Below are 27,119 nucleotides of genomic sequence, written 5' to 3'. Positions count from 1 at the left end.
AATTTGACAATTTAGATGAAATGAGCCAATTATTTGAAAACTGTAAACTACCAAAACTCACTGAAGATCAAACAGATTACCTGAATAAAGCAATAATTATTTTTAAATTTAATTTTTAGCTTAAAACCTGAAAAAGAAATCTCCAGGCCCAGATCACTTTACTGGCCAATTCTTCCAACCATAAAGAAGAAATAACACCAATAACACAGTCTCTTCCAGAAAATAGAAAAGGAGAAAACACTTATTTTAAAGCCTACACCACCTTAATACCAAAACCAGAGAGCAATATAAGAAAAGTATAGAACAATATCCTTAATGAACCTAGACTTAAAATTTTTCAACACAATTTTAGCAAATTGAACCAGGCATGGTGGCGTGTGCCCATAATCTCAGCTACTCAGGAAGCTGACGTGGGAGAATCACTTAAGGTCAGCAGTTCGAGACTGGGAAACAGAGCAAGACCCCTAAAATATATAAAATATAAATATATGAAATATATATAAAATAAATAAAATTAGCCTGATGTGGTTGATGGTGCACGCCAGTAATCCCAGCTACTTTGGAGGCTGAGACAAGAGGATCACTTGAGCCCAGGAGTTCAAGGTTACAGTGACCTATGATCACACAACTGCAGTCCAGCCTGGGTGACAGAACAAGACCCTGGCTCTAAATTAAAAAAATAATAATAAGCATTGTTAAATAGTTGGCTTTTTAAAAAATGCTGCATTGACCAACATGATTCTGAAAATTATACTTACTAATTTGCTCTCTCTGATACTGATAGATGTTGTAGATATAGTAGATAATTGCAGGCAACTTATTGTTAAAGTGAACCTTGAGTCATTGCTGGAAGACTGATGAGTGTCCTTAAGGTTGTTCTCTTATGAAGAAATAAAGAGTATTCAGTTAGGAAAAGAAGAAGTCAAATTGTCCCTGTTTGCAGATGACATGATTGTATATTTAGAAAACCCCGTTGTCTCAGCCCAAAATCTCCTTGAGCTGATAAGCAACTTCGGCAAAGTCTCAGGATACAAAATTAATGTGCAAAAATCACAAGCATTCTTATACAACAGTAACAGACAAACAGAGAGCCAAATCATGAATGAACTTCCATTCACAATTGCTTCAAAGAGAATAAAATACCTAGGAATCCAACTTACAAGGGATGTAAAGGACCTCTTCAAGGAGAACTACAAACCACCGCTCAGTGAAATAAAAGAGGACACAAACAAATGGAAGAACATACCATGCTCATGGATAGGAAGAATCAATATCGTGAAAATGGCCATACTGCCCAAGGTAATTTATAGATTCCATGGCATTCCCATCAAGCTACCCATGACTTTCTTCACAGAATTGGAAAAAAACTGCTTTAAAGTTCATATGGAACCAAAAAAGAGCCCACATTGCCAAGACAATCCTAAGTCAAAAGAACAAACCTGGAGGCATCACGCTACCTGACTTCAAACTATACTATAATCCTAGAGTAACCAAAACAGCATAGTACTGGTACCAAAACAGAGATATAGACCAATGCAACAGAACAGAGCCCTCAGAAATAATACCACACATCTACAGCCATCTGATCTTTGACAAACCTGAGAAAAACAAGAAATGGGGAAAGGATTCCCTATTTAATAAATGGTGCTGGGAAAATTGGCTAGCCATAAGTAGAAAGCTGACACTGAATTCTTTCCTTACTCCTTATACGAAAATTAATTCAAGATGGATTAGAGACTGAAATGTTAGACCTAAAACCATAAAAACCCTAGAAGCAAACCTAGGTAATACCATCCCACATAGGCATGGGCAAGGACTTCATGTCTAAAACACCAAAAGCAACGGCAACAAAAGCCAAAATTGATAAATGGGATCTAGTTAAACTAAAGAGCTTCTGCACAGCAAAAGAAACTACCATCAGAGTGAACAGGCAACCTACAGAATGGGAGAAAATTTTTGCAATCTACTCATCTGACAAAGGGCTAATATCCAGAACCTACAAAGAACTCAAACAAATTTACGAGAAAAAAACAAACAACCCCATCAAAAAGGGGGAAAGGATATGAACAGACATTTCTCAAAAGAAGACATGCATACAGCCAACAGGCACATGAAAAAATGCTCATCATCACTCGCCATCAGAGAAATGCAAATCAAAACCACAATGAGATACCATCTCACACGAGTTAGAATCACAATCATTAAAAAGTCAGGAAACAACAGGTGCTGGAAAGGATGTGGAGAAATAGGAACACTTTTACACTGTTGGTGGGATTGTAAACTGGTTCAACCATTGTGGAAAACAGTATGGCGATTCCTCAAGGATCTAGAACTAGAAATACCATATGACCCAGCCATCTCATTACTGGGTATATACCCAAAGGATTATAAATCATGCTGCTATAAAGACACATGCACACGTATGTTTATTGCGGCACTATTCACAATAGCAAAGTCTTGGAATCAACCCAGATGTCCATCAGTGACAGACTGGATTAAGAAAATGTGGCACATATACACCATGGAATACTATGCAGCCATAAAAAAGGAAGAGTTTGTGTCCTTTGTAGGGACATGGATGCAGCTGGAAACCATCATTCTCAGCAAACTATCGCAAGAGCAGAAAACCAAACACCGCATGTTCTCACTCATAGGTGGGAATTGAACAATGAGATCACTTGGACTCTGGAAGGGGAACATCACACACCAGGGCCTATTATGGGGAGTGGGTAGGGGGAGGGATGGCATTGGGAGTTATACCTGATGTAAATGACGAGTTGATGGGTGCTGACGAGTTGATGGGTGCAGCATACGAACATGGCACAAGTATACATATGTAACAAACCTGCATGTTATACACATGTACCCTAGAACTTAAAGTATAATAAAAAAAAAAATTCTTCTTTGGAGTAAATGACATTTCATTAAGCTATGTGCATGTATCACTCAACAATATAAGCAAATTTCAAAATAGAAAAATTTTTTTAAAAAGTTGTTCTCTTATGGATGTGAGAAGCATGTGGTACATTCATGGTATATGTGGATGGCGTGGGCTTTGGAAGAGGGGTGATGTATTTAAGTGACAGAATGATGGTCTAGACTTAGCACCAGAAAGGCAAAAGTTAACTTCCTTTAGCCTGGCAAGTGTAGGTGTTTTCTATTGGAAGAGACTTTGAGTAAATGGGGACATTTAAAGAAAGAAATGTTTCATTAAAGTGGTAATTTGTATAAAATAGAAATTCTACAGGACTCAAGGGATTGGCAGAGGAGTAAGCACCAAGATGAATCATGACTGGGGAGGCGAATGATTGAGGTGGACAGGAATGAAGATCTGGGAGCTAAATGCAACCGAAGGGTTAGAGTAGATGGTCTCTTGGACTGCTAGGAATTGACAGAACATTCTTCTGTTTTATACCTCCAAAGTTTGACCAATACTTTTCCCTCTGCTTCTGATGTTCTACTTCCATCCCCCTCAGCGTTTTCTGCCTCATTCAGATTTCAGATTCTAACCTCAAATGTTTGTATTTCACTCCTGGAAATCATCCCTGGCACTCCTTCCTCACCTCTTCCCCAGCCTCAGACCCCTTCTTAGCATTCCCATACCACCTAGTACACTTCCTTATCTTAAAACTTACTATTTTATATTAAAATTACTTTTTTGTTCATTGTTTATCAGTAGAAACTCTTTCTTAGCCCACATATTCATGTTTCATAGTTCAGGAACACAAGTCAGTGACAAACTTCTGCGTAATTTAGCCCAAAGAAATTCTTTGTATTTCAAAATCACTTTGTGTTCCAAAAGATACCAGTCTTCTTCATCTCCTCAAAATCTTTGATGGAATCATAATTTCTGAAGAAATCTGTGCGTGCCTTCTTTCTTGGTTTAGCCACAGCAAACAGAGAGAGATCTGCAACCCCCAGGGATACAGCGAATGTTCCAACAACATGAAATTTCAGGCACTTGGCCAGAAGGCCACATATCTAAGGTTTTGTCAAAGCACAGAAGCCGTGGTGGTTGTACTTGATAGGTATGTCACCACCGCCCTTCCTGGCCAACAGAGAAGTGGAAAAATTACTGTTTTTTTTTTTTTTAACTTCCCCTACAAAATACTATGATCCTCTGAGGCAGAAGGTTTGTTTGTGGGGGAGGAGGGGGTTATTGTTTTGAGACAGAGTCTTGCTCTGTTGCCCAGGCTGTAGTACAGTGGCACAATCATAGCTCACTGCAGCCTCAATCTCCGGGGCTCGAGCAATCCTCCTGCCTCAGCCTAGCAAGTAGCTAAGACTTCAAGGTCCATGCCACTATGTGCAGCTAATTTTTTTTTTTTAATTTTTTGTAGTGACAAGGTCTCACTATGTTGCCCAGGCCAGTCTCAAACTCCTGGGCTCAAGCAATCCTCCTACCCCTGCCTCCCAACTGGCTGGGATTACAGTTGTAAGTCCATGTTTTAGTCCTCTCTTTTCCTCAGGGAGGTAGCACAGAGCCTGGAACAGAGCTGGTATCAACAATTATTTGTTTAACTGAACAAAGAAGTTAGGCCCCTGTGTTTTGATTGTAAGATGAGCGTGGCAAGTGCCTGGACTTTCTCTGACTCTTTATTCAAGGTCCAATGGTAGTGCAGGCCAATGAGTTAAAGCAAACTCTGTGGCCAGTTAGCAGCTCATTGTTAAGGCCAGGAACACTACCTTTATCCTCAGTGTCTCCTTTGTTTCTAGAATGCAGAGGCAGTCTTTGGCAAGTGATGAATGGTAAGGGAACACTTCCTGACATTTATGTTTGAGCAACCAGAATTTTATGTGATACTGTTACGGTGATCACTGCACAGAGTATTCGTCCTGGTTCATTGCTGTCGTTTGTCTTCGTACAAAGATCTTCGTGATGAATAGATTTGAAGGACTTTATGTTATGGTTCATGAACAGAATTCTCATCAAGACCCAGGCATGTTTTATTGAGTTTGTGCCTTGGCAGTTCTTCTGGATAAAATATTTCATTGACCTTCCCAGAGACATCGTAAAACATCTAACTGCAATTTTTCATTTTTGTGTTAGGGCATTCATTATTTGACAGTCTTTGGCTGCTTAAACAATTCCTTCTGCTTTCTTTGTCATTGAAACTGAACTTTCAATGTTGCTATTCTTTTCTTTTGGAGTATATCCTTCACTTTCTTCCTTAAGATTTTACTTTAAAACTTCATTTTACTTTTTCATTCCTCCATTAGACGTTTCTCCATTGGGCTTTTCAGAGGACTAGAAAGCCTTTTCACAAAGAACTTGAACTCACAGGAAGGAAATGATAAGGAAACTTAAAGTAATTACCTTTGCATCTTAGTTGTCCTCCCTCCTCACCCCTCTTCATCTCCAGCATAGAACTAGACCTTATTTTTCCCAAGCAACCAATAATAAAAATGCAGAAAATGTTATGTCCTTCTTTTATTCATCAGACCATTAGGCATTATTAGGCATATTAGACTTGTATACTATGTATACAGGCACTATGCTAATTAGTCGATAGAAAAATGAAGAAGATAGCCAGTGCCTTCAAGGAATGCATAATCTAATCCGGATGATGAATGAAAGGTTGCAAGTACCTTCTCTAAATTTTTGCTTAAAAAAAAAAATCTTCGAATTAAGGTAATATACTTTCCTGATGGCATTATATAATCACATTAGCTTCTCTATATGGGGAACTTAGCACAGTTCCTGGCCTATAGTAAAAGGTTCAGTGAATGGTGATTATACTAATGGATAGATACAGAGTAAGTAGAAACATGAAGAAGGCAGTGGACATGGCATCTCTACTTAGACATAAAGAAGGAATACTGGGGAAAATTGTATGTACAAAGGCATAAAACAATGAAATATAAGGTACATTTAGAGAACCATAAGTAAGTAATTGGTCTATTGGAACAGAGGGATGAAGGAAGGAAGCTTAGTAAGAGATGAGGCTTCTGAGGTAGGCAGGAATTTAGATAATTAATGGGGGACATTAATCTTGTAAGGAATGGGGGACATTAATTAATATTAAGCAGGGGAGTCTTCAAATTAGTTAATTAATGCTGAAGAAAATTTCTCGTATACTGCGTGTCTCTCTTAGGTCTCACTTGCTCTGGAGCCTCTGTCAGAAACTTACGACAGCTACCATCCACTTCCTACCACTGACATGACAGAAAATGTGCTTTTATCTAAGCAGGGATTCAGAGAGAATACTGAACCCAGCAGTACCCAGTTTCAGGTTCCATCAAGGCCTCGCGACATACATACCATCAAAATTGATGGAAAAGAGTTAGGAGCCAACAGCAGTAGATCAACCACTCCAAGGTAATTACCACACCTAATACCAGTCAATCTGTCAGTTAACTCCACTGTACTTGTGATTTCTGTCTTTCATTTATGGTTGAGTAAAAGATTAACAACAGAGAGAGGCACAGTCCTCATGTAGCCGATAACTGTGAAGCACTCGCTCTGGTCCTGGTTTGATACTAGGTGCTGGGCCTAGAAATAAGTAAGACATAATTTCTATTTTTGAGGACTACTCACAATCTCACAATGAAGCCACTCACAATGAAGCCAACATACAAATAAATGACTAAATGATATCCAGATGCAGGACAGATGTTCATGAGGGAAAAGAGGGAAAGGGAGCTATTCTGTGAAAGAGAATGGAATAAGAATCAGGTTTTTGTTTTAAGTAATTATTTATGAAGCATTTGCTTTGTGTCAGGCTCTGCTGAGCTCTTCGTTTTATTGTCTCGCTTAAGCTCTGACTCCCTAACTGTAGGTAAAGCATCTATTACTTCTATAATTTGGGAGATGAAAAAGAGATTTACAAAGTTGCATTGCAAATAAATCACCCCCTTTGAGGTCCAAACTACCTTGCCAAAACCGCTTGTCTACTTTCTGTCTCTGACAAAATAGAATATTACCATAATAGATTATATATTGCTGATGTTCTCCTTTTTTAAAAAAAAAAACAGGGGAAAAGACCATGTATACTTTGCAGAGAACCCTGATACAATAAAGGATTCTTCCTTTGGACTACAGCACCATCTTAATTCAGGACAGAGTTTAGAGTCTGTAACGCTGAAAGACAGAGCTCCACGGAAGCAGATGTCCCTTCTGAACAGTTCTGAATTCCAGCCTCAAATTAGAACAGTTGCCAAGAGTCACAGTGACTCATGCATTCTTTCTTCAAACAACCCCCCTACCAAGGATCTTCTTTCAGGTATGTATTTATTTGTGAACTGAGTCAGACTAAACTACGTTTATTGGGATTGCTCTACTTGTTAGCCAGCCTACAAAGAGAACCAAGACTCTTGTTTGAAATAAGTCAAATAAAAACAGGCAGTCTTGCTAGAGTCCAGCATCTTGCACCATTTAAAGACAGCCGCATTAAACCACCAGGGTATTTTTAAATAATTACTCGGTGCATAAAATTGCAGGTTTGGGAAAGGAATCATTTAAAAGAAATTGGATATGAGGGGAAAACCTTTATCATAGAAAAGGGTTAGTCCTTATTTTGTCCCAAATAATTCAAGGCAAGTAAGGTTTTTGTCTCATCATCAGCATTTATTTATCCCACTGTACGGAGACTAGTACCAAATCCATTTCACATTCTGAAAACTCTTAAGTCTTAGTGAGAACATTCAGTATACAACTGCTAATCTTCATCCTGGGAATTAAATAATGACTTGTGGCCAAATAGAAGAAGAAAGGAGACAGTTTACCCTTATAAGGGCTTAGACAGAAATGAAAAAGCAAACAGGAACAGAATTAGATTACCTCATGTTAAGGAGTGGTATAATAAAAGCACTTGACTTAACATTACACTGTAATGTTCAACCATGTATCTCTTTGACCTCATGATCATAACAGGAATTTGTCTACATCCCTACAAGTAAAATATCCAAAATTAAAATATCTGTAGCATCAGAACTATTTGATTACGTAATTTACATTCTTAAGCACATTTTGTAAAAGAACAAAAACATTTTGTTTATATTTTTTCAACTGAAATGTCTTAGATTCCCTACTCTAAAAAATATACAGGCCGGGCACGTTGGCTCACACCTATAATCCCAACACTTTGGCAGGCCGAGGCAGGCAGATCACTTGAAGTCAGGAGTTCGAAACTAGCCTGGCCAACATGGTGAAACCCTGTCTCTACTAAAAATGCAAAACTTAGCTGGGTGTGATGGTAGGCGCCTATAGTCCCAGCTACTCGAGAGGCTGAGGCAGGAAAATCGCTTGAACCCAGGAGGCAGAGGTTCCTGTGACCCACGATCACACCACTGCACTCCAGCCTAGGCAACAGAGCGAGACTCTGTCTCAAAAAAAAAAAAAAAGAAAAAATATATATATTTAAAAATATATATATGTGTATATATATGTATACTCCAAGATTATAAACTATTAATTTTAGTATTTAATGCAAAGACTGCATTAACAAGAAGGAAAATGAACCCACTGTGCTCAGCACTTGTCAGCTCACTTGTGTAGACCAGACTTTAAGAAAGATATTTGTTGACTCAATAAACAGTTATCTATTCAGCACTACCAGATGACTGGTACTCTTCTAGGTATCAGGGCTACAGTAGTTAAAAAGAAAAAAGATATAAACTCCCGCTGTATGGGTTTTATATTGATTGGAAGACAAATGATAGACTAAATAAATAACCATGTGTTACTTGGTGATCATGGCAATGGCGATATATCAAGCCAGGAAGGTGAGAGAAGGAGATGTTAGTTTTACATAGGTTGGCAAAGGAAGACCTCATTAACAAGGTAACATTAAGCTACTCAGGAGGCTGAGGTAAAAGGATCGCTAGAGCCCAGGAGTTCGAGTCCGGCCTGGACAATGTAGCAAGATCTCATCTCTAAAAAAAAAAAAAAGCAAAGAGAAAAAAGAAGGTAACATTAAAGATATAAAGGAAAGGAGATGTGTTTCTTCTTTTTTTTTTTAAACTTTTATTTCTTTTTTTTTATTATACTTTAAGTTCTGGGGTACATGTGCAGAATGTGCAGTTTTGTTGCACCCATCAACCCGTCACCTACATTAGGTATTTCTCCTAATGCTATCTCTCCCATAGCCCCCTACCCCCTGACAGGCCCTGGTGTATGATGTTCCCCTCCCTGTGTCCATGTGTTCTGGAAAGGAGATGTGTTCCTTCTTTTTTTTTTTTTTTTTTTTTTTTGAGACGGAGTCCCGCTCTGTCGCCCAGGCTGGAGTGCAGTGGCCGGATCTGAGCTCACTGCAAGCTCCGCCTCCCGGGTGTAAGCCATTCTCCTGCCACAGCCTCCCCAGCAGCTGGGACCACAGGCGCCCGCTACCTCGCCCGGCTAGTTTTTTGTATTTTTTAGTAGAGACGGGGGTTTCACCGTGTTAGCCAGGATGGTCTCGATCTCCTGACCTCGCGATCTGCCCGTCTCGGCCTCCCAAAGTGCTGCTGGGATTACAGGCTTGAGCCACCGTGCCCGGCCAGGAGATGTGTTCCTTCTAAGGAGAGTAACCAGACTGGTAAAAGGACCAGCAAGAGATAGCCTGGAGAAAACAGCTGCCACTTATTGAGCACTAATTATGCGCTAGCTACTATGCCAAGTGTTTTATATGCATAATCTTATAAAACATGTGAGATAGGTATTATCCCTATTTTAAAATGAAGACACAAGCTCAGACTTAGGAAGCTCCTGTGCTATCAAAGGGGGCAGCTCTCATTATTGTCTCAGACTTTAAGGCAAAGTCCTATGCTTCTTCTTACTCTAGTTTCATTGTTTACCTAGGCCTGTTTTGTTTTGTTTTGCTTTTGCTTTTTAAATCAAGACTTTGCTGGCCAGCTGTTCAAGCCAAGCAGAATATGCCATGCACAACCCATGGGCTGTCAATGTGCAATCTCTTCAATAAGAGTTACTAGGATCTGTGGATTTAAAGATAAAACAAGATAGATTTTGACTCAGTCTGAGTTAGTAGTCTGACTTGTGCACAAATGAGAAAGGGACCACATCTCTGTAAATGGTCAAGTGTGGGCTGGATAACCTTCTGATGTGACTTCTACAGATGAGGTTAAATTATCAGGTACATGGCTGGATAAGATCTTTTTTATTTTTCAATTTCATTTTAGATTCAGAGGGTATATGTGCAGGTTTGTTACCTGATTATATTGCATGATGCCAAGAATTGGGGTATGAATGATCCTATCACCCAGGTACTGTGCATAGCACCCAGTAGTTTTTCAGCCCTTGCCCCTGTCTTCTCTCCCCCTCTAGTGGTCTCCAGTTTCTATTGTTGCCGTCTTTTTATCCCTGAGTACCCAGTTTTTAGCTCCCATTTATAAGTGAGAGCATGCAGTCTTGAGTTTCCTGTTCCTGGTATAATTCCCCTGGGAAAGTGGACTCCGGTTGCACTGGATAAGATCTTCAAAGGTCCCTTCCAACCACAAGATTAAGTGGGCCACTTTAGTAAGCATAGAACTGAGGTCAGGGGAGGAATACAACAAATACATCAACCTTATGATTTTTCTGGTCTTTGATGTGCTAATACACTACCAGAAACGAGGGGACAAAGCTGTATCAGTCAACCAGCTATTATTTATGAAACACTAACTACACAGCAGGATACTGTCCTTCTCCATTTTCAAAATAGTAATGATACATTAGATTCTTCTCCTACTTCACATCTCTGACTATCATATCCTTTAACCAGCCAGAGAAAAATCTACTTTAAAAGGTTAATATGATTAGGTTCTGCCTACCAAGATAATCTTCCTGTCTTAAGGTAAGCATTGATTATATCTGCAAGTCCGGGCAAGCCGGCTCATGCCTGTAATCCCAGCACTTTGGGAGGTTGTGGTGGGAGGATCACTTGAGCCTGGGAGGTCAAGGCTCCAGTGAGTCGTGATCATGCTACTGCGCTCCAGCCTGGGTAACAGAGGGAGACCTTGTCTCAAAAAAAAAAAAAAATTGTTTTAAATAATTACATCTGCAAAATCCTTTCACAGTAATACCTAGACAAGTGTTTGAATCACTAGGACAAGGTATGAGTATATGAGGCACTGGGGACCTTGGGGTAGCCATCTTAGAATTCTGTCTATCACAGTGAGTGATCTTTATTTTTTAGTTTAGTTGTATTGCCACATCATACATTGAACATATGATATTTAAGATTTTTGATTTTTTTTAAGTTTTTAAGGTATATTTTGACTTCTTTATAGTAACAAATATTAGATGTTTTGATGTTTATGGACTTTGGGAGGCAAGGGCAGGAGGATAGCTTGAGGCCAAGAGTTCAAGACCAGCCTGGGCAACATAGCAAGATACCATCTGTAGAAAAAAATTAAAAAATTAAAAACAAGCCAGGCATGGTGGTATGCACTTATAGTCCTAGCTACTTGGGAGGCTGAGGTGGGAGGATTGCTTGAGCCTGGAAGTTCGAGGCTTTAGTGAACTATGATTGTACCACTGCATTTCAGCTAGGGCAACAGAGCAAGACCCTGTCTCTAAAAATATGTAAATAATGAATAAGACTATGGATATTTTTGACTTGTTTTTTTTCTTGGCCTAACCATCATGTTTTATTTTTAGAAATTATATAATTAGACTAGGAGTTAGGCACTTTCTAAGTGCCTGTGGAACCTCAAGAAAATAATAATACCTCCTGTATCTGTTGGAATAATACTATTGGGCCTGAGCTTTTTTATTGTATTTGTTTTTATTTAGAAACAGGGTCTTACTATGTTGCCCAGGCTGGAACACTGTGTCTATTCATAGGTGTAATCATAGCACACTATCCCCTCAAACTCGTGGACTCAAGCAGTCTTCCTGACTCAAGCAATCCTCCTGCCTCAGCCTCCCAAGTCGCTGGGACCATGGGCACATGCTACCCTGCCCAGCTAGCACTCAGCTTTTAAAAAGAAACCTAAGAACTAAGTAGGGTCATAGATAGTATAGCGGTTAAAAGCATAGGATGTGGAATCATCTGTTTATAGATGTATTATGTGTGCATCTTGGTCAAGTTACCTACTCTCTGCCTCAATTTTTTTTTCTTTTTTTTATTATATTTTAAGTTCTAGGGTACATGTGCACAATGTGCAGGTTTGTTACGTGTGCCGTGTTGGTGTGCTACACCCATTTACTTGTCACTTACATTAGGTATATCTCCTAATGCTATCCCTCCCCCCTCCCCCCACCCCACGACAGACCCCGCTGTGTGATGTTCCCCTTCCTGTGTCCAAGTGTTCTCATTGTTCAATTCCCACCTATGAGTGAGAACATACGGTGTTTGGTTTTTTGTCCTTGCGATACTTTGCTGAGAATGATGGTTTCCAGCTTCATCCATGTCCCTACAAAAGACATGAACTCATCTTTTTTTATGTCTGCCTCAGTTTTTTATCTGGAAAACAAAAGAAGTTGTAGTACATATCTCAGAGGACTATTGGGAGGATTAAATGAGTAATACATGTTAAAATATTTAGAATAGTGCCTCGCATGTGGTAAACATTCAATAAATGTTTTCTCTCATTTCTGGTGCTGCTATTGTTGTGGGACCCCTTAAGGAATGGGGTAAATTTTACCTATCAGAAAGTCTGAAAACTCAGGTTTTATTCTGACTTTTCCATTAACCTGCTGTTTGAGTCATGGAAGCTTTTTAGCACTCTTTTCTTCATCCATAGAAGTATAAATTTGGTATCTGGATACAAAAAATATATAAACATTACTAACCTTATTAGATACAAACACCAATCGGAAGAGTCAGTACATGGATATAACAACCCCACAGAGGTCAGTCTCTGGAATGGAGACGTCATTCATTGTTATAATGCCAGCATCTAAAACAGTGCACAGTAGAAGCTCAGTAAACATCTCTTTTGAATAAATGTCCTCAAGGAATTCTCAAGCTAATGGGAAAGGCAGATGAGTAAACTATTACAGTACACACTGGTGAGTCCCGTGATAAAAGGAAATGCCCTGAATATTCCAAATGTTTCTGCTGCATTTTGGGTTTTTCTGTTTTCTACATTTACCCTCTTCAGCTCTGTTAGAACAAGGCAATAAACTGCGTAATGCCATGGTGATTTCTGCAATGAAATCAAGCCCAGACACCAGCATGTTGTTGGACCAAGTTCATCCTCCTATTAATGAAGATTCTCTTAGAGCATCAACACAGTAAGTTACAGGATAGACAGAACCCTAACAGTTCATTTCTTGATAGTTGTTAACCTGTGTTTTTTGTCAAGTTATGGACTGGATAATCTTGGAAACGCTTATCAAATAATTCCTGATGTGGTGGGAAAGAAGCCTACACTAGGAGTTAAGATACTAAAGATCTTATCCTAGCACTGGCACTTGCAGCGTATGTAAATGGGTAAATTCTTTACTCTCTCTGAACTGGTATCCTTGGATGTAAAATGGGGATCTTCTCTCCCTACCTCACAGAAATGAGATGGGATTCTACTGTAGGAAAGAGCTTTGCAAAGTGTAATGTTTTATTTAAGGCAGTTAAGTCTAAAGTACATTAAATTTTCTGAGTCAGACCAGCTGCATGTACGAAGTGATTATGATTTAGATTTTTTCCATCTGTTAGCCACTCAGTGAGAAAGTATTTTTCTACACCTTAGAATCAGGGCCTTTTCTAGGAATCAGTTTAAAGACCACATTGAAGATCACCTCCTCCCTTCAACTGAGAATACATTTTGGAGACATGACACAAAAGCTGATACCAGAGCTATACAGCTGCTGTTAGGCAGGTAAGCACTATTAACTGGCTTTCTTCCTTTTAAACTCTTCCTCCAATTCATAGTATACAATGTTATCAGATTTATCTTCCTAAAGTAACATGTCCTTAGACTAACCAAACCCTTCCCTGTTCCTTAAACGATCACTCATTGCCTACTAAATAAAACTCCAAACTTTAGCCCTTTACTTTTGGCTTCACTTACAGAATGATCCCATTCTACCTTACCATTCTTATCTCCCAACTCTTTCCCTAACACCAGTGTTAACATGGTATGATGAAAAGGCACGGATTTTAAACAGATACAAGTGGAAATTCAAGGTTCATCTCTAATTAGCTTTGTGGCCTTAAACAGGTATCTCTGAACTTCAGAGGCATTGGTAAAATTGAAATTGTACCTAACCTTGCAAAATTGTTGTAAGGATTAAAAATGATGTATATAAAAGAGTAACACAATGCTTGACACATAATATTTTGAGGGTTTTTTTTTTTCTTTTATTTTTTTTTTGAGACGGAGTCTTACTCTGTCGCCCAGGCTGGAGTGCAGTGGCTGGATCTCAGCTCACTGCAAGCTCCGCCTCCCGGGTTTACGCCATTCTCCTGCCTTAGCCTCCCAAGTAGCTGGGACTACAGGTGCCTGCCACCTCACCCAGCTAGTTTTTTGTATTTTTTAGTAGAGACGGGGTTTCACCGTGTTAGCCAGGATGGTCTCGATCTCCTGACCTTGTGATCCACCCGTCTCGGCCTCCCAAAGTGCTGGGATTACAGGCTTGAGCCACCACGCCCGGCCTGTTTTTTGGTTTTTTTGAAACGGAGTCTCACTCTGTTGCCCAGGCTGGAGTGCAGTGGCACAATCTTGGCTCACTGCAACCTCCGCTTCCCAGGTTCAAGCGATTATCCTGCCTCTGCCTCCCAGGTAGCTGGTACTACAGGGATGCACCACCACACTTGGCTAATTTTTGTATTTTTAGTAGAGATAGGGTTTCACCATGTTGTCCAGGCTGGTCTCGAACTCTTGACCTCAAGTGATCTGCTCTCTTCAGCCTCCCAAAGTGCTAGGATTACAGGCATGAACCACAGTGCCTGGCCAACACATAGTATTTTTACTGTTGGTAGCTGTTTCTGTTAACATTATGAATAACATGTGCCCTCCAACCAGACTCATCTATTTATTGTCTCTTGTATAAAAGATACTGTCTACATTCATGTCTTGGAAAGTTAATAGGGCATAGTGGTTAAAAGCAGTATGTGCCGAAGTTTTAAAGGTTATGGGAGAGCATGTGTTTCAAAGGCTCCAAAAGCTCACACCTACAGTCCCCACAATTTGGGAGGCTAAGGCGGGCAGAACCCCTGAGTTTGGGAGTTCGAGACCAGCCTGGCCAACAGGGTGAAACCCTGTCTCTACTAAAAGTACAAAAACGAGCCAGGCATGGTGGTGCAGCTACTCAGGAGGCTGAGGCAGGAGAACTGCTTGAACCCTGGAGGCGGAGGTTGCAATGAGCTGAGATCATGCTACTGCACTCCAGCCTGGATGATAGAAGGAGTGAGACTCCATCTCAAAAAAAAAAGAAAATAAAAAACCTCCAATTAGTTTGATTTGAAGTTTAGACTTCTATTATAGGGAAGTAACAACACTACATACTCATCGTATGCTAATGGTAGGAATGAGTAGAGTGAGTAGAGGTATAATGGAAAAGGTAAGTGGAAGCCAGACTTTGATTATTGTGTTAATGAATCTGGACCTTAAAAATTGTGTAAACATCAAAATGTTTTGAGCAGAAGATCACTGTCGCAACAGTACGGAAAAGCATTGGATAGAAGAGATGGGAAATCATGTGGGGTTTTTTTTCTCCCTGGCAGAAGGGGAGAGGTAAGACATTAAAGGTTGAAATGACAGAATTTGATTACTTATTAGTTGTAGAAAGAGGGCAAAGAGTAAAACATGATCCCTAGGGTTTTTGCTCTAGTGACTTCATGGATTGTAATGATTGAAATTATTGAAAATCCTCAAGCAGACATAAGGCCAAGTTCAAGTTTGAGCATGTAAATCTGTTAAACTTGAGTTGTAGGCGCTTAGATATATAGAGCTGAAGCCCAAGAGAGAGGACTAGCCCAAAGATAAAAATTGGAGATTTGTTAGCTACTCTGTAATAACCGAAAGTTTTGAAGTGGACAAGATTACCCAGAGAGAGTATGGTAGAATGAAAGTAAGAATAAAAGTTAAAACTTTTATCCCCATTCCTTGCCAGGCCTGGTGGCTCACACCTGTACACCCAGCATTTTGGGTGTCTGAGGCAGGCAAATTGCTTGAGCCCAGGAGGTCAAGACCAGCCTGGGTAACATAGGGAAACCCTGTCTCCACAAAAAAATGCAAAATTAGCTTGACGCGGTGGTACACACCTGTAGTCCCAGCTACTGGGGAGGCTCAGGTGGGAGAACTGCTTGAGCCAGGAGGCAGAGGTTACAGCGAGCCCAGATCATGTCACTGCACTCCAGCCTGGCCAACAGAACAAGACCCTGCCTCAAAATAAAATAAACCTCAACAAAATGATAATGAAAGAATAGAAAAGGCATAAACTCACAAGAACCAAAAGGGGAGGTGACAGCAAAAGAAAGATGTCAATAAAATTTTGGAAGCTGGAAAACAGGTGAACAAAGGTAACTGACCTAGCAAAATAGAGAAGTCTGTATGTTTGAGGTTGGAGGTTTGATTGCAGTAGCCCAAAAAGACTACTGCAGGATTTGATTGCAGTAGCCCAAAAAGACTACTGCAGGAATTAGAAACACCAAAGCAGTATCTGAATTTGAGGCTAAAAATGAGGACTGGTTAAGAAAAAATAAATAGGAGCAATTAGATCCTTCCTTCCCCTCTCCAAGATCTGGACAGACAGTATAGAATGGAGATTAATTGAAAGAGAACCTCAAACCAGATTGCCTGTATTTGAACCTGAACTCTGCCACTCACTAGTTGTAAAACATTATGTAAGTTATTTAACCACCTTTTACTACAGTTTCCTCACCTATAAAAAGGATATAACCTAATTCAGTGATATGTAGTGTGGACTCAGTGAATTAATTCCTGTAAACATCTTACAGAATGACCTCTCAATAAATGTTAGATGTTATTATTATAATACCATCTCCCATCCCCAGAGCCAGAAGACTGACATTACCCTGCCCAGTGAAAGACTAGCAGTTTAATATGTAGAGGTTACAAACTGATCCTTAGATGCAAGGCTGTCAAGCAAACTGAGGGTAGTGGTGAGGACCATACCAAGGAAATGGAGACTAAATTAAAGTCTGCATATGGAATGATGAACACCCATCCTACCTCTGATCCCCGTTACCTCTTGACTCCTAGAACACTGACAGCCACATCACCTCCCAAGTAGGAGATTGAGATTTTGCTGAGAAACTGTCTAGCTCAAGAGAAAAGAAGTGCAGATACCAACCATTAGAGATTACTCAACAAAATGGTCTAGCTCTGCCCAATTATTTTATAATGAAACCAACCAGTCAACAAGTTTTCTCCCACTCCCAACTGGAATATGACACTTCCGGTCAGCATTTCAGTGCCTGACTTTTAATATGAACAGATAGCCACAATTTTTAGATGTTTGAGGAATGCTTCAACATGTAAACAGAGAACAATATTTAATGCAAAATTTGGAAGAGAAAGATGAGGAAAAATCCCAGAAAGTTTAACAAAAAGAATGGAGTTGGAAAATCGGAAAAAAATATAAAATTGAGGATATTTTAAGAAGGTTCAATGTCCAAATTATGGGAGTTCTAAAAAGAAGATGAAAGAAAAAAAAGGAGAGAAAGGAATCATAAAAGTAAATTTCCCTGAAATGAAGCACATGAGCTTTCATGTTGATATTTGAACCAAGATATCTCTCCCTATCCCTCCGAACTCACAGAAATAGAAACATCACTCCAGGCTAGGGCAGGCAAGACTTTAGGGCCCCCTCTTCCCTCAGTTACTAGTTGGTGGACTGTGTTCCCAGGGAGGGGTAGATTCAAATTATTAATACTAGCATTAGAAATTAAAGCGGGGACATTAATACCAACTGTATACAAATAAAACAGATGGTAAAGAAATACCATGAACAGTTGTATGACAATGAAGTCGACGACTTAGATGAAATGGACAGATTCCTAAACTATCTCAAGAAGAAGTAGACAACATGGACTGGGGGTGGTGGCTCATGCCTGTAATCCCAGCACTTTGGGAGGCTGAAGTGGTCGGATCACGAGGAGACTGAGACCATACTGGCTAACACGGTGGAACCCTGTCTCTACTAAAAATGCAAAAAATTAGCCGGGCATGGTGGCAGGCACCTGTAGTCCCAGCTACTTGGGAGGCTGAGGCAGGAGAATGGCGTGAACCCGGGAGGCAGAGCTTGCAGTGAGCCAAGATGGCATCACTGCACTCCAGTCTGGGCGACAGAGCAAGACTCCGTCTCCAAAAAAAAAAAAGAAGAAGAAATAGACAATATAAAGAGACCTCTAACAAAGCAATTAATAATTGAAATAGTAAAAATTAACTAAAGAGATTGAATTAGTAATTTTGAAACTACCCACAAAGAAAAGCCCAGGTCCAGACAGCTTCACTGCTGAATTCTACCAAAGAAGAGTTGATACCAATTCTTCACAAACCTTTCTAAAAAATTTAAATAGTAGAGAACACTCCTCAACTCATGAGGCAAGCATTACTCTGACAGCAAATCCAGACAGGAGCATCACAAAAGAAAACTACAGATCGATATGAATGTGACACAAAAGTCTTCCAGAAGGGCTGGGCGCGGTGGCTCAAACCTGTAATCCCAGCACTTTGGGAGGCCGAGGCGGGCGGATCACGAGGTCAGGAGATCGAGACCATCCTGGCTAACACAGTGAAACCCCGTCTCCACTAAAAACTACAAAAAACTAGCCGGGCGAGGTGGCGGGCGCCTGTAGTCCCAGCTACTCGGGAGGCTGAGGCAGGAGAATGGCGTAAACCCGGGAGGCAGAGCTTGCAGTGAGCTGAGATCTGGCCACTGCACTCCAGCCTGGGCGACAGAGCCAGACTCCGTCTCAAAAAAAAAAAAAAAAGTCTTCCAGAAAATACTTGCAAACCGAACCCAGCAACATATAAAAATAATTTTACACCATGACCAAGCAGGATTTATTCCAGGAATGAGAGTTAGTTTGACATCTGAAAATAAATATATGTGATCCACCATTATCTGTATCTGTATCGAGAGAGAAAGAAACAGATATATATATATATAAATATATATATATATATATATATTTTTTTTTTTTTGAGACAGAGTCTCGCTCTATCACCCAGGCTAGAGTGCAGTGGCTTGATCTCAGCTTACTGCAACCTCTGCCTCCTGGGTTCAAGTGATCCTCCTGCCTTAGCCTCCCAACTAGCTGGGATTACAGTTGTGTGCCACCATGCCTGGCTAATTTTTGTATTTTTAGTACAGATGGGGTTTCACCATGTTGGCCAGGCTGGTCTCAAACTCCTGACTTAAGGTGATCTGCCCACTTCGGCCTCCCAAAGCACTGGGATTACAGGCGTGAGCCACCACACCCAGCCTCACCATATCAATAGAATAAGAAACAGAAACCACATGATTATCTCAAAAGATGCAGAAAAACAGCCAGTCATGGTGGCACATGCTTGTAGTCCCAGCTACTTGGGAGGCTGAGGCAGGAGACTCCCTTGAGCAACAGTGAGCTGCGATTACTACACTCCAGTCTGGGTGACAGAGTGAGATCTTGTCTCAAAAAAATAAAAAAATAAAAACTGTAAAACATTGTCGAAATAAAGAAGATTTAAATATATGGAAAAAATCCTATGTTTATGTTTCAACACAATATCAGAATCCCAGCTGACTTCTTTGTGGAAATTGACAAGCTGTTTCTCAAATTCATAGGAAATTGCAGGGGACCCAGAGAAGCCAAAAAAATCTTGAAAAAAAAGAAAGTAGGACTCACACTTTCCAATTTTAAAGCTTGCTAAAGAGCAACAGAATCAAGTCAGTGTGATACTGGTATAAGGATAGACGTATAAATCCATGGAATAGAATTGATAGTTTAGAAATCAACCCATCTATCTGTGGTCAACTAATATGAGTTAGACAAGGCTGTGAAGATCAATCAGTGGAGGAACAAATAGTCTTTTCAACAAATGGTGCTGGAACAACTGGATGGCCGCATGCAGAAAAGATGAAGTTGGGACCAGGCACAGTGGCTTATGCCTGTAATCCCAACATTTTGGGAGGCTGAGGCAGTAGGATCACTTGAGGCCAGGAATTTGAGACCAGCCTGGGCTACATGGTGAAACCCCCATCTCTACAAAAAATAAAAGTAAAAAAGACTAGCTAGGTATGATGGCACATGACTGTAGTCCTAGCTGTTCAGGAGACTGAGGCAGAAGGATTACTTGAGCCCAGGAGTTCAAGGAAACAATGAGCTAGGATTACACCACCGCATTCCAGTTTCGGTAACAAAGCAAGACCTGTGTCTAAAACAACAACAACAACAAATGAAGTTGGACCCTTATCTCACACAATATACAAAAATTAACTCAAAATGGATCAAACAGCTAAATGGAAGAGCTAAAACTATAAAACTCTCAGAGAAAGCATAGAGGTAAATCTGTGACCTTGGATTTCGGAAAAGATTCTTAGATATGACACCAAAAGCACAAACAACAAAAGAAAAGATACATAAATTGGATTCCATCAAAATTGAAAACTTCTGTGCTTCAAAGGACACTATCAAAGTGAGAAGACACCACAGAATGGGAAAAAAAATGGCAAACCTTACATCTGATACAGGACTTATATCTAAAACATATAAATAACTTACATGACTTAATAATTAAGGAACAAATAATCCAATTAGAAATATGGGCAATGGATCAGAATAAACATTTCTCCAAAAAAATATATTAAGATAACTAACATGGCCAGGCGTGCTGACTCAGGCCTGTAGGCCCAGCACTTTGGGAGGCCAAGGCAGGCGGATCACGAGGTCAGGAGTTTGAGACCAGTCTGACCAACATGGTGAAACCCCATCTCTGCCAAAAATACAAACAAATTAACTGGGCGTGGTGGTGTGCGCCTATAATCCCAACTACTCAGGAGGCTGAGGCAGGAGAATCGCTTGAACCTGGGAGGTGCAGGTTGCAGTGAGCCAAGATTGCTCTACTGCACTCCAGCCTAGGCAATAGAGTGAGACTCCATCTCAAAAAAACAAAAAAGAAAAAAAAAGGCTGGGCGTGGTGGCTCACGCCTGTAATCCCAGCACTTTGGGAGGCCGAGACGGGCAGATCACGAGGTCAGGAGATCGAGACTATCCTGGCTAACACAGTGAAACCCCATCTCTACTAAAAATACAAAAAATTAGCCAGGCGTGGTTGTGGGCACCTGTAGTCCCAGCTGCTCAGGAGACTGAGGCAGGAGAATGGCGTGAACCTGGGAGGTGGGCGACAGAGCAAGATTCCGTCTCAAAAAAAAGGAAAAAAAAAAGATTGCCAATATACACATGAAAAGATGCTTGACACCGTTTGTTATCAGGAAATCAAGACAATGAGATACTACTTCACACCCACTAAAGTCAAATAGTCTATGCATTAATGAGGATGTGGAGAATTTGAAACCCTGCTACACTGCTGGCAGGAATGTAAAATGATGAAGCTACTTTGGAAAATAGGCTGTCAACGCCTCAAACTCGTACCTATAGATTTACCATATGACAGAAAACAATAAAATTTTTAAACAAAGATTTACCATGTGACCCAGCATTTCAACTCCTAGCTATATACCCAAGGGAAATTAAAACATACATCTACATAAAAATGTGTACACGAATGTTCATACCAGCATTATTCAACTGGATAGCCACATGGAAAAAAAATGAAGCAACCCCAAAAATGAAACTACCTAAATGTCCATCAGCTGATTAATGGATTAAGAATTCTGGAGTATCCATACAGTAGAGCAGTGTTTTACCTTTGGCCATCAAGGTGAAGTACTGCTACATGTTACAGCATGAATGAACCTTAAAAACATGCTAATTGAAAGAAGCCAGGCCGGGTGCAGTGTTGGTACCTCACACCTGTAATCTGGGAGGCCGAGGTGGGAGAATCGCTTTAACTCAGGAGTTCAAGACCAGCCTGGGCAACATAGGGAGACCCTGTTCTCTACAAAAAGTGAAAAATTAGCCTGGGGTGGTGGTGTACACCTGTGGGGTCCTGCCTGCTCAGGAGGCTGAGGTGGGAGGATCACTTGCGCCTGGGAAGTTGAGGCTGCAGTGAGCTGTGATTGCACCACTGTATTCCAGCCTACGTTGCAGAGCAAGACCCTGTCTTAAATAAAAAGAAGCCAGTCACAGGCAAATATATATACTTTTATTTAATTTAGATGAAATGTCCAAATAGGCAAATCTACAGAGATAGGAAATAGATTAATAGTTCCTTAGGGCTGGGAGTGCTGATGGGCAGGGTAGTGATAGCTAAAGGTTATGGAGTTTATTTTTGAGATGATGAAAATGTTTTAAAATTGAGTGGTGATGGTTGGTCACATTTATGAACATACTAAAACCTATCGAGTTGCTCACTTTATTTATTTTGTCTTTTTATTTTTATTTTTTTGAGACAAAGTTTTGCTTTGTCACCCAGGCTGGAGTGTAGTGGCGCAACCTCAGCTAACTGCAACCTCTACTTCCTGGGTTCAAGCAATTCTCCTGCCTCAGCTTCCCGAGTAGCTGGGGTTGCAGGCGCATGCCACCACACGCAGCTAATTTTTTGTATGTTTAGTAGAAACAGGGTTTCACTGTGTTGGCCAGGCTGGTATTGAACTCCTGACCTCAAGTCATCCACCAGCCTCGGCCTCCCAAAGTGCTAGGATTACAGGTGTGAGCACCGTGTCTGACCAAATTGCTCACTTTAAATGGGAAGATTGTATGGTATGTGAATTATATCTCAATAAAGCTGTTGATGGGAAAAAAGGATCAAGAACTCAGAATAGTGAATGAAGAAAAGATATACTAAGACACATAATTATGAAATTTTAAAATACTGAGAGACAATAGTAAAAGCCTCCAGAAAGGGAGAAAGAATAAAGGTCACATATACAATATCAGGAATTGGAATGACATCAGGTTTTCTACCAGTTCCTTGGAAGACAGTGCAGAAATGTCTTCAGAATTCTGAAGTAAAATTATTTTCAACCTAAAATTCTACTCCTAATCAAACTATTAATCAAGTGTGAGGGTAGAGTAAAAATAACTTTATTCAGATTCTCAGAAGTTTACCTGTCTTGCACTATTCCTCAGAAAACCACAGGAAAATATCTTCTACTGAACATTGATTTTAGGAAGAAAGAGTAAGACATATAGTCTAAGAAATAGGGGCTATAACACAGAAGAGGGATAGAAGGAGATTTCAGGTATATATCATAGAGAGAGAGCAAGCAGTCTGTGTAGGGGCATCCCTGACTTCAGTAGGGATGTTTCTAAGGAGTGAAGAAGTGGAGGGAAATGGAACATATATTGACCAAATTTTCAGTTCTCTCTAAGGAAATGTTCAATTCTCTTGAAGAATTCAGTCATAAAGTAGTAATAGGGTCAAAGAAAACTAATCAAATGAAAATTAAGGCAGTTAATTTATACCAGGGATAATTACTTGTATAAGAAAAGAGGTGCAATAAATTATACTGTACTTGGCTCAGATACAATATTAACCCTGAAAATTAATTTAACCAAAAAATTTGTAATATAACTAACTAGAGAAGATGGGTAAAAGGGAAATGTGTGGTTCAAGTGTAATGGTGTAAGAGAGTGGGTCCTTCATTTTTCATAATAGGAAGTTCATAGATCATACAGAAAAGCGAAAAATCAGAAAATAGCAATATATTAATGTGTCACTTTAAAATATAGAGGTAAAGCCAGGCATGGGGGCTCACACCTATAATCCCAGTATTTTGGGAGGCTACGTCAGATCGTTTAGTTCAAGACCAGCCTGGGTAACATAATGAGGCCCTGTCTCTACAGAAATTTTTAATTAGCCAGGTGTGTTGGTATGCACCTGTAATCCTAGCTACTATTAGGGAGGCTGAGACAGGAGGATCCCTTGAGCCCAGGAGTTCAAAGCTTCAGTGAGCTATGATAACACCAGTGCACTCCACGCTGGGCAATAAAGCAAGACCATGTCTCTAATAAATTTTTAAAAAGAGAAATATGGAGGTAAATACTAGAAGAAGCATCCAAGGGAATTGAAAGTGATTGCCTCTGAGGAATCAGTCAGCCACCGTTTTTTATTATAAGCCTTGTAGTCCTATTTGACTTTCAAAATAGGTATGTGTATTCTTTTATTTAAAATTATGTCTAAGAAGAAAAAGAATAGGATAGTGCTGAAAATAGGCTTATTTTATGGCCAAGGAACACAGGCAAATTTTAGTCCTTTTAGTATGTCATAGACAGGTGAATAAATTCAAAGAAATATTAATTTCAAAAAAGAGTAAAAAGTGGAAAAGTCTTCATAACTTTAAGGGTGTACAGAGTGGGGAATAACAAGCAACTGGAAAAAATCTTCATAACTTTAAGGATGTACAAAGGGGAGAGTCTATGTGGCAAATAATACAGTTATATAAAAGACCAAAAAGTAGAGTTTCAAAAAGAAGCAGGTCTTAAACTCCTGGACTGCAGAAGCTGCAGAGAGGCCATGTAGACTGGGAAGTTGTTAGTTGGATTATGGCAGTTAGGAAGCTGTTCTGACCTTTGAGAGTTACTATAGATTGATGGTTTTCAAGGAGGGAGTGATTCTTCCCCACCCCAACCCCACGAGATATTTACAGTGTCTGGAGACATTTTTCAGTTGTCACAACTGGGAATGTGCTGCTACTGGCATCTGATAAGTGGAGGCCAGGGATCTGAAATGCATAGGACAGTCCCAAAGATAAAGAACTGTTTGACCCAACATGTCAACAAGGCTGAGATTGAGAAACCCTGCTGTAGCCCAGGGAAAGGTGAGGAAGGGAACGTTAACGATCTGCTTGTTCAAAATAATATAAGAACACTGTCTAATTTGAAGGTAGTGATTATATACTATTTTCTTGAGAAATTAAGGAAAGAAGTATAGCAGCTAACTTGAAAGGAAGCAACATGGAAAGAAATAATAAATAAAATGTGTAGCACAGTACCTGGCATCATGTTCATAAAGAAATCATTAAGTTCACTAACAGGTGCTTATTAAATGCTAATTAATGTAGGAGAAACAGAACTATATGCATATTTTGCCCTCAAGGAACCTAAACTTTGAGGAAAAATATGGAATTTATACAAGGACCTGAAAGAAAGGTAGAATGTAAAAATTGCTATCAAAAAAGAGACCAGTAATCTCAGCACTTTGGGAGGCCAGGGTGGGTGGATCACCTGAGGAGTTAAAGACCAGCCTGACCAACATGGTGAAACCCCATCTCTAAAGATACAAAAATTAGCCGGGCATGGTAGCGGGTGCCTATAATCCCAGCTACTAGGCAGGCTAAGGCAAGAAAATCACTTGAACCCAGGAGGCAGAGGTTGCAGTGAGCCTAGATCATGCCATTGCACTCCAGCCTGGACAACAAGAGCAAAATTCCACCTCAAAAAAAAAAAAGAGAGAGAGACCAGCATAGGATTTAAAAAAAAAAAAGGGAGAATTTGTTCCTTCAAAATTCTGAGTTTATAGTTACTTATATGCTTATCTTCCTATTAGTTTATAAACTGTGTTTTATTCATTTTTTTATATTCTATATAGAACTAATATCACCGTAATTAGTCCTAAATGCACATATTTTTGTTTATTGGAAGTGGGTGTGTCTGTGAATTTTTTGCATAATCAGTATATAATATTTAACTCATTGAATTATACCTTTTTTTCTCTCTATCAGACTATAAATACAACAAGAGTACAGAATGTGTTAGCTTAGCCATCTCTGTATCTTCTAGGACCTAGCACATAATAGGTGACCAATAAATGTTTGTTGAATAAATGAATGAGATCACAATCAGTGTCAGTAGTGTGTTTTTGAATACTGGTTGTTAGCATCCCAGAGGAGGGGTAGTATAATTGGGAACTATTCAGTAGTCTTCTGTTTAATGTGAGTCTTTTGTTTAACATATCTCCTTCCACATTTAGAACTTCAGTAAGTTTCACTAAAGAGAGAATAGTTCAGCTGAAACTTCTGTTAAAATTCTTCTGCTTTGTTTTCTTATCTCTGCAGTGCTGAATTATCCCAAGGCAATTTCTGGGATGGGCTAGGCTCTCCTCCAGATTGCCCATCTCCTGGGAGTGATGTGTATTGCAGCAGTGAACTGAATGACCCTCAGTATGACCAAAGTCTTCTGGAGAACTTATTTTATACAGTACCTGTAAGTCATTGAACCTAAAGCACTAAGAATTAGAGAACAAATGTATTAATAATATTAGTAGCTGCAGGCATGATACCACTTGCCAGACAGCTATGCATTTTACATACCTTACCTTACTTAATCGTAATGACAACCTGAAGAGGAAAGTATTATCTTCATTTTACAGGTGTTGAGACAGGCCTAGTAGAATTTGAGTATTTTGTGCGAGAACATGTAACAAATAAGTATTAGAGCCAGAAATCAAATTCAAGTTTGCCTGAGTCCAAAGCCTATGGTTTAATTAATATATTATATGGTTTCCTTAGAGCTTTTATAAGGAGGAGCTGATGTAGTTATACCCTCAGAACCATCCTTAACTGGTATCTGTTAAAAATATTCCAAAAATACTTCTTACTCTTAGGAGACAAAACTCTTCTGGCCTGTGAGACAGGGATTCTTTTTTCTGGCAGCTGTGGTTTTTTCAAAGTTCTTTTTTCTGTCAAGCCTTATGCTCTTTTCATTGACTTAGCATCTTCTAGAGTCTATACATAGTAAGTCCAATCCCTGTTCCACAAGTAATTGTTTATATGTGCAAAGGCTCATACTCCTGATTTTCCTTTTCTCCAGGTCAAAAAAAGATACTGAATTACAAGGTAGTTTATACCAGCCCATTAGTAAGCCAGTGAGAGCTACTACAGTTTGGAAGAAGCAGGGAAAACTTTTACATGAGATTGTTGGGGAAAAGCATAATGAAGAATAAAGAGTTTAAACTGAGACTTGAAAGATAGTGTTTTGAGAAGCAGAGAAAAGATACAAAATGGGTGTAGAAGAATGACCTGTGCAGAAAACCACATTTTTGCACTACAAGGGATCCAGTTGACTAGATGAGAATTTGTGTGGAAAAGAAGTTGAAAAGGCAGGCTAGCACATTGCAGCCAATCTGTGAAAGGCTTTTCATGTCAGGTGAAGAGGAAGTCACATATCACAAGAGTGTTTTAGGAATCT

General features: G+C 39.7%; 1 protein-coding gene across 9 annotated transcripts in view; it reads left to right on the top strand.

Moving 5' to 3' along the window:
• C2CD3 (C2 domain containing 3 centriole elongation regulator) overlaps nucleotides 1-27,119 on the top strand; it is a 158,616-nt gene that overhangs the window by 28,375 nt on the left and 103,122 nt on the right. For 7 of the 9 annotated variants that reach the window (XM_023209426.3, XM_023209421.1, XM_023209427.1 and 4 more), the window contains 5 exons: nucleotides 6,096-6,319; nucleotides 6,976-7,223; nucleotides 13,024-13,156; nucleotides 13,609-13,737; nucleotides 25,988-26,135. In XM_023209426.3, the coding sequence (XP_023065194.1) occupies nucleotides 6,096-6,319; nucleotides 6,976-7,223; nucleotides 13,024-13,156; nucleotides 13,609-13,737; nucleotides 25,988-26,135 (882 nt within the window). Of the gene's footprint in view, nucleotides 1-6,095; nucleotides 6,320-6,975; nucleotides 7,224-13,023; nucleotides 13,157-13,608; nucleotides 13,738-25,987; nucleotides 26,136-27,119 lie in introns of those variants that run through there. The other 2 variants (XM_023209429.1, XM_023209423.2) reach the window with 2 other exon arrangements.

The sequence above is a fragment of the Piliocolobus tephrosceles genome, chromosome 13 (assembly GCF_002776525.5).
Source record: "Piliocolobus tephrosceles isolate RC106 chromosome 13, ASM277652v3, whole genome shotgun sequence".
Lineage (NCBI taxonomy): Eukaryota > Metazoa > Chordata > Mammalia > Primates > Cercopithecidae > Piliocolobus > Piliocolobus tephrosceles.
This window is presented reverse-complemented; position numbering and strand designations above follow the sequence as displayed.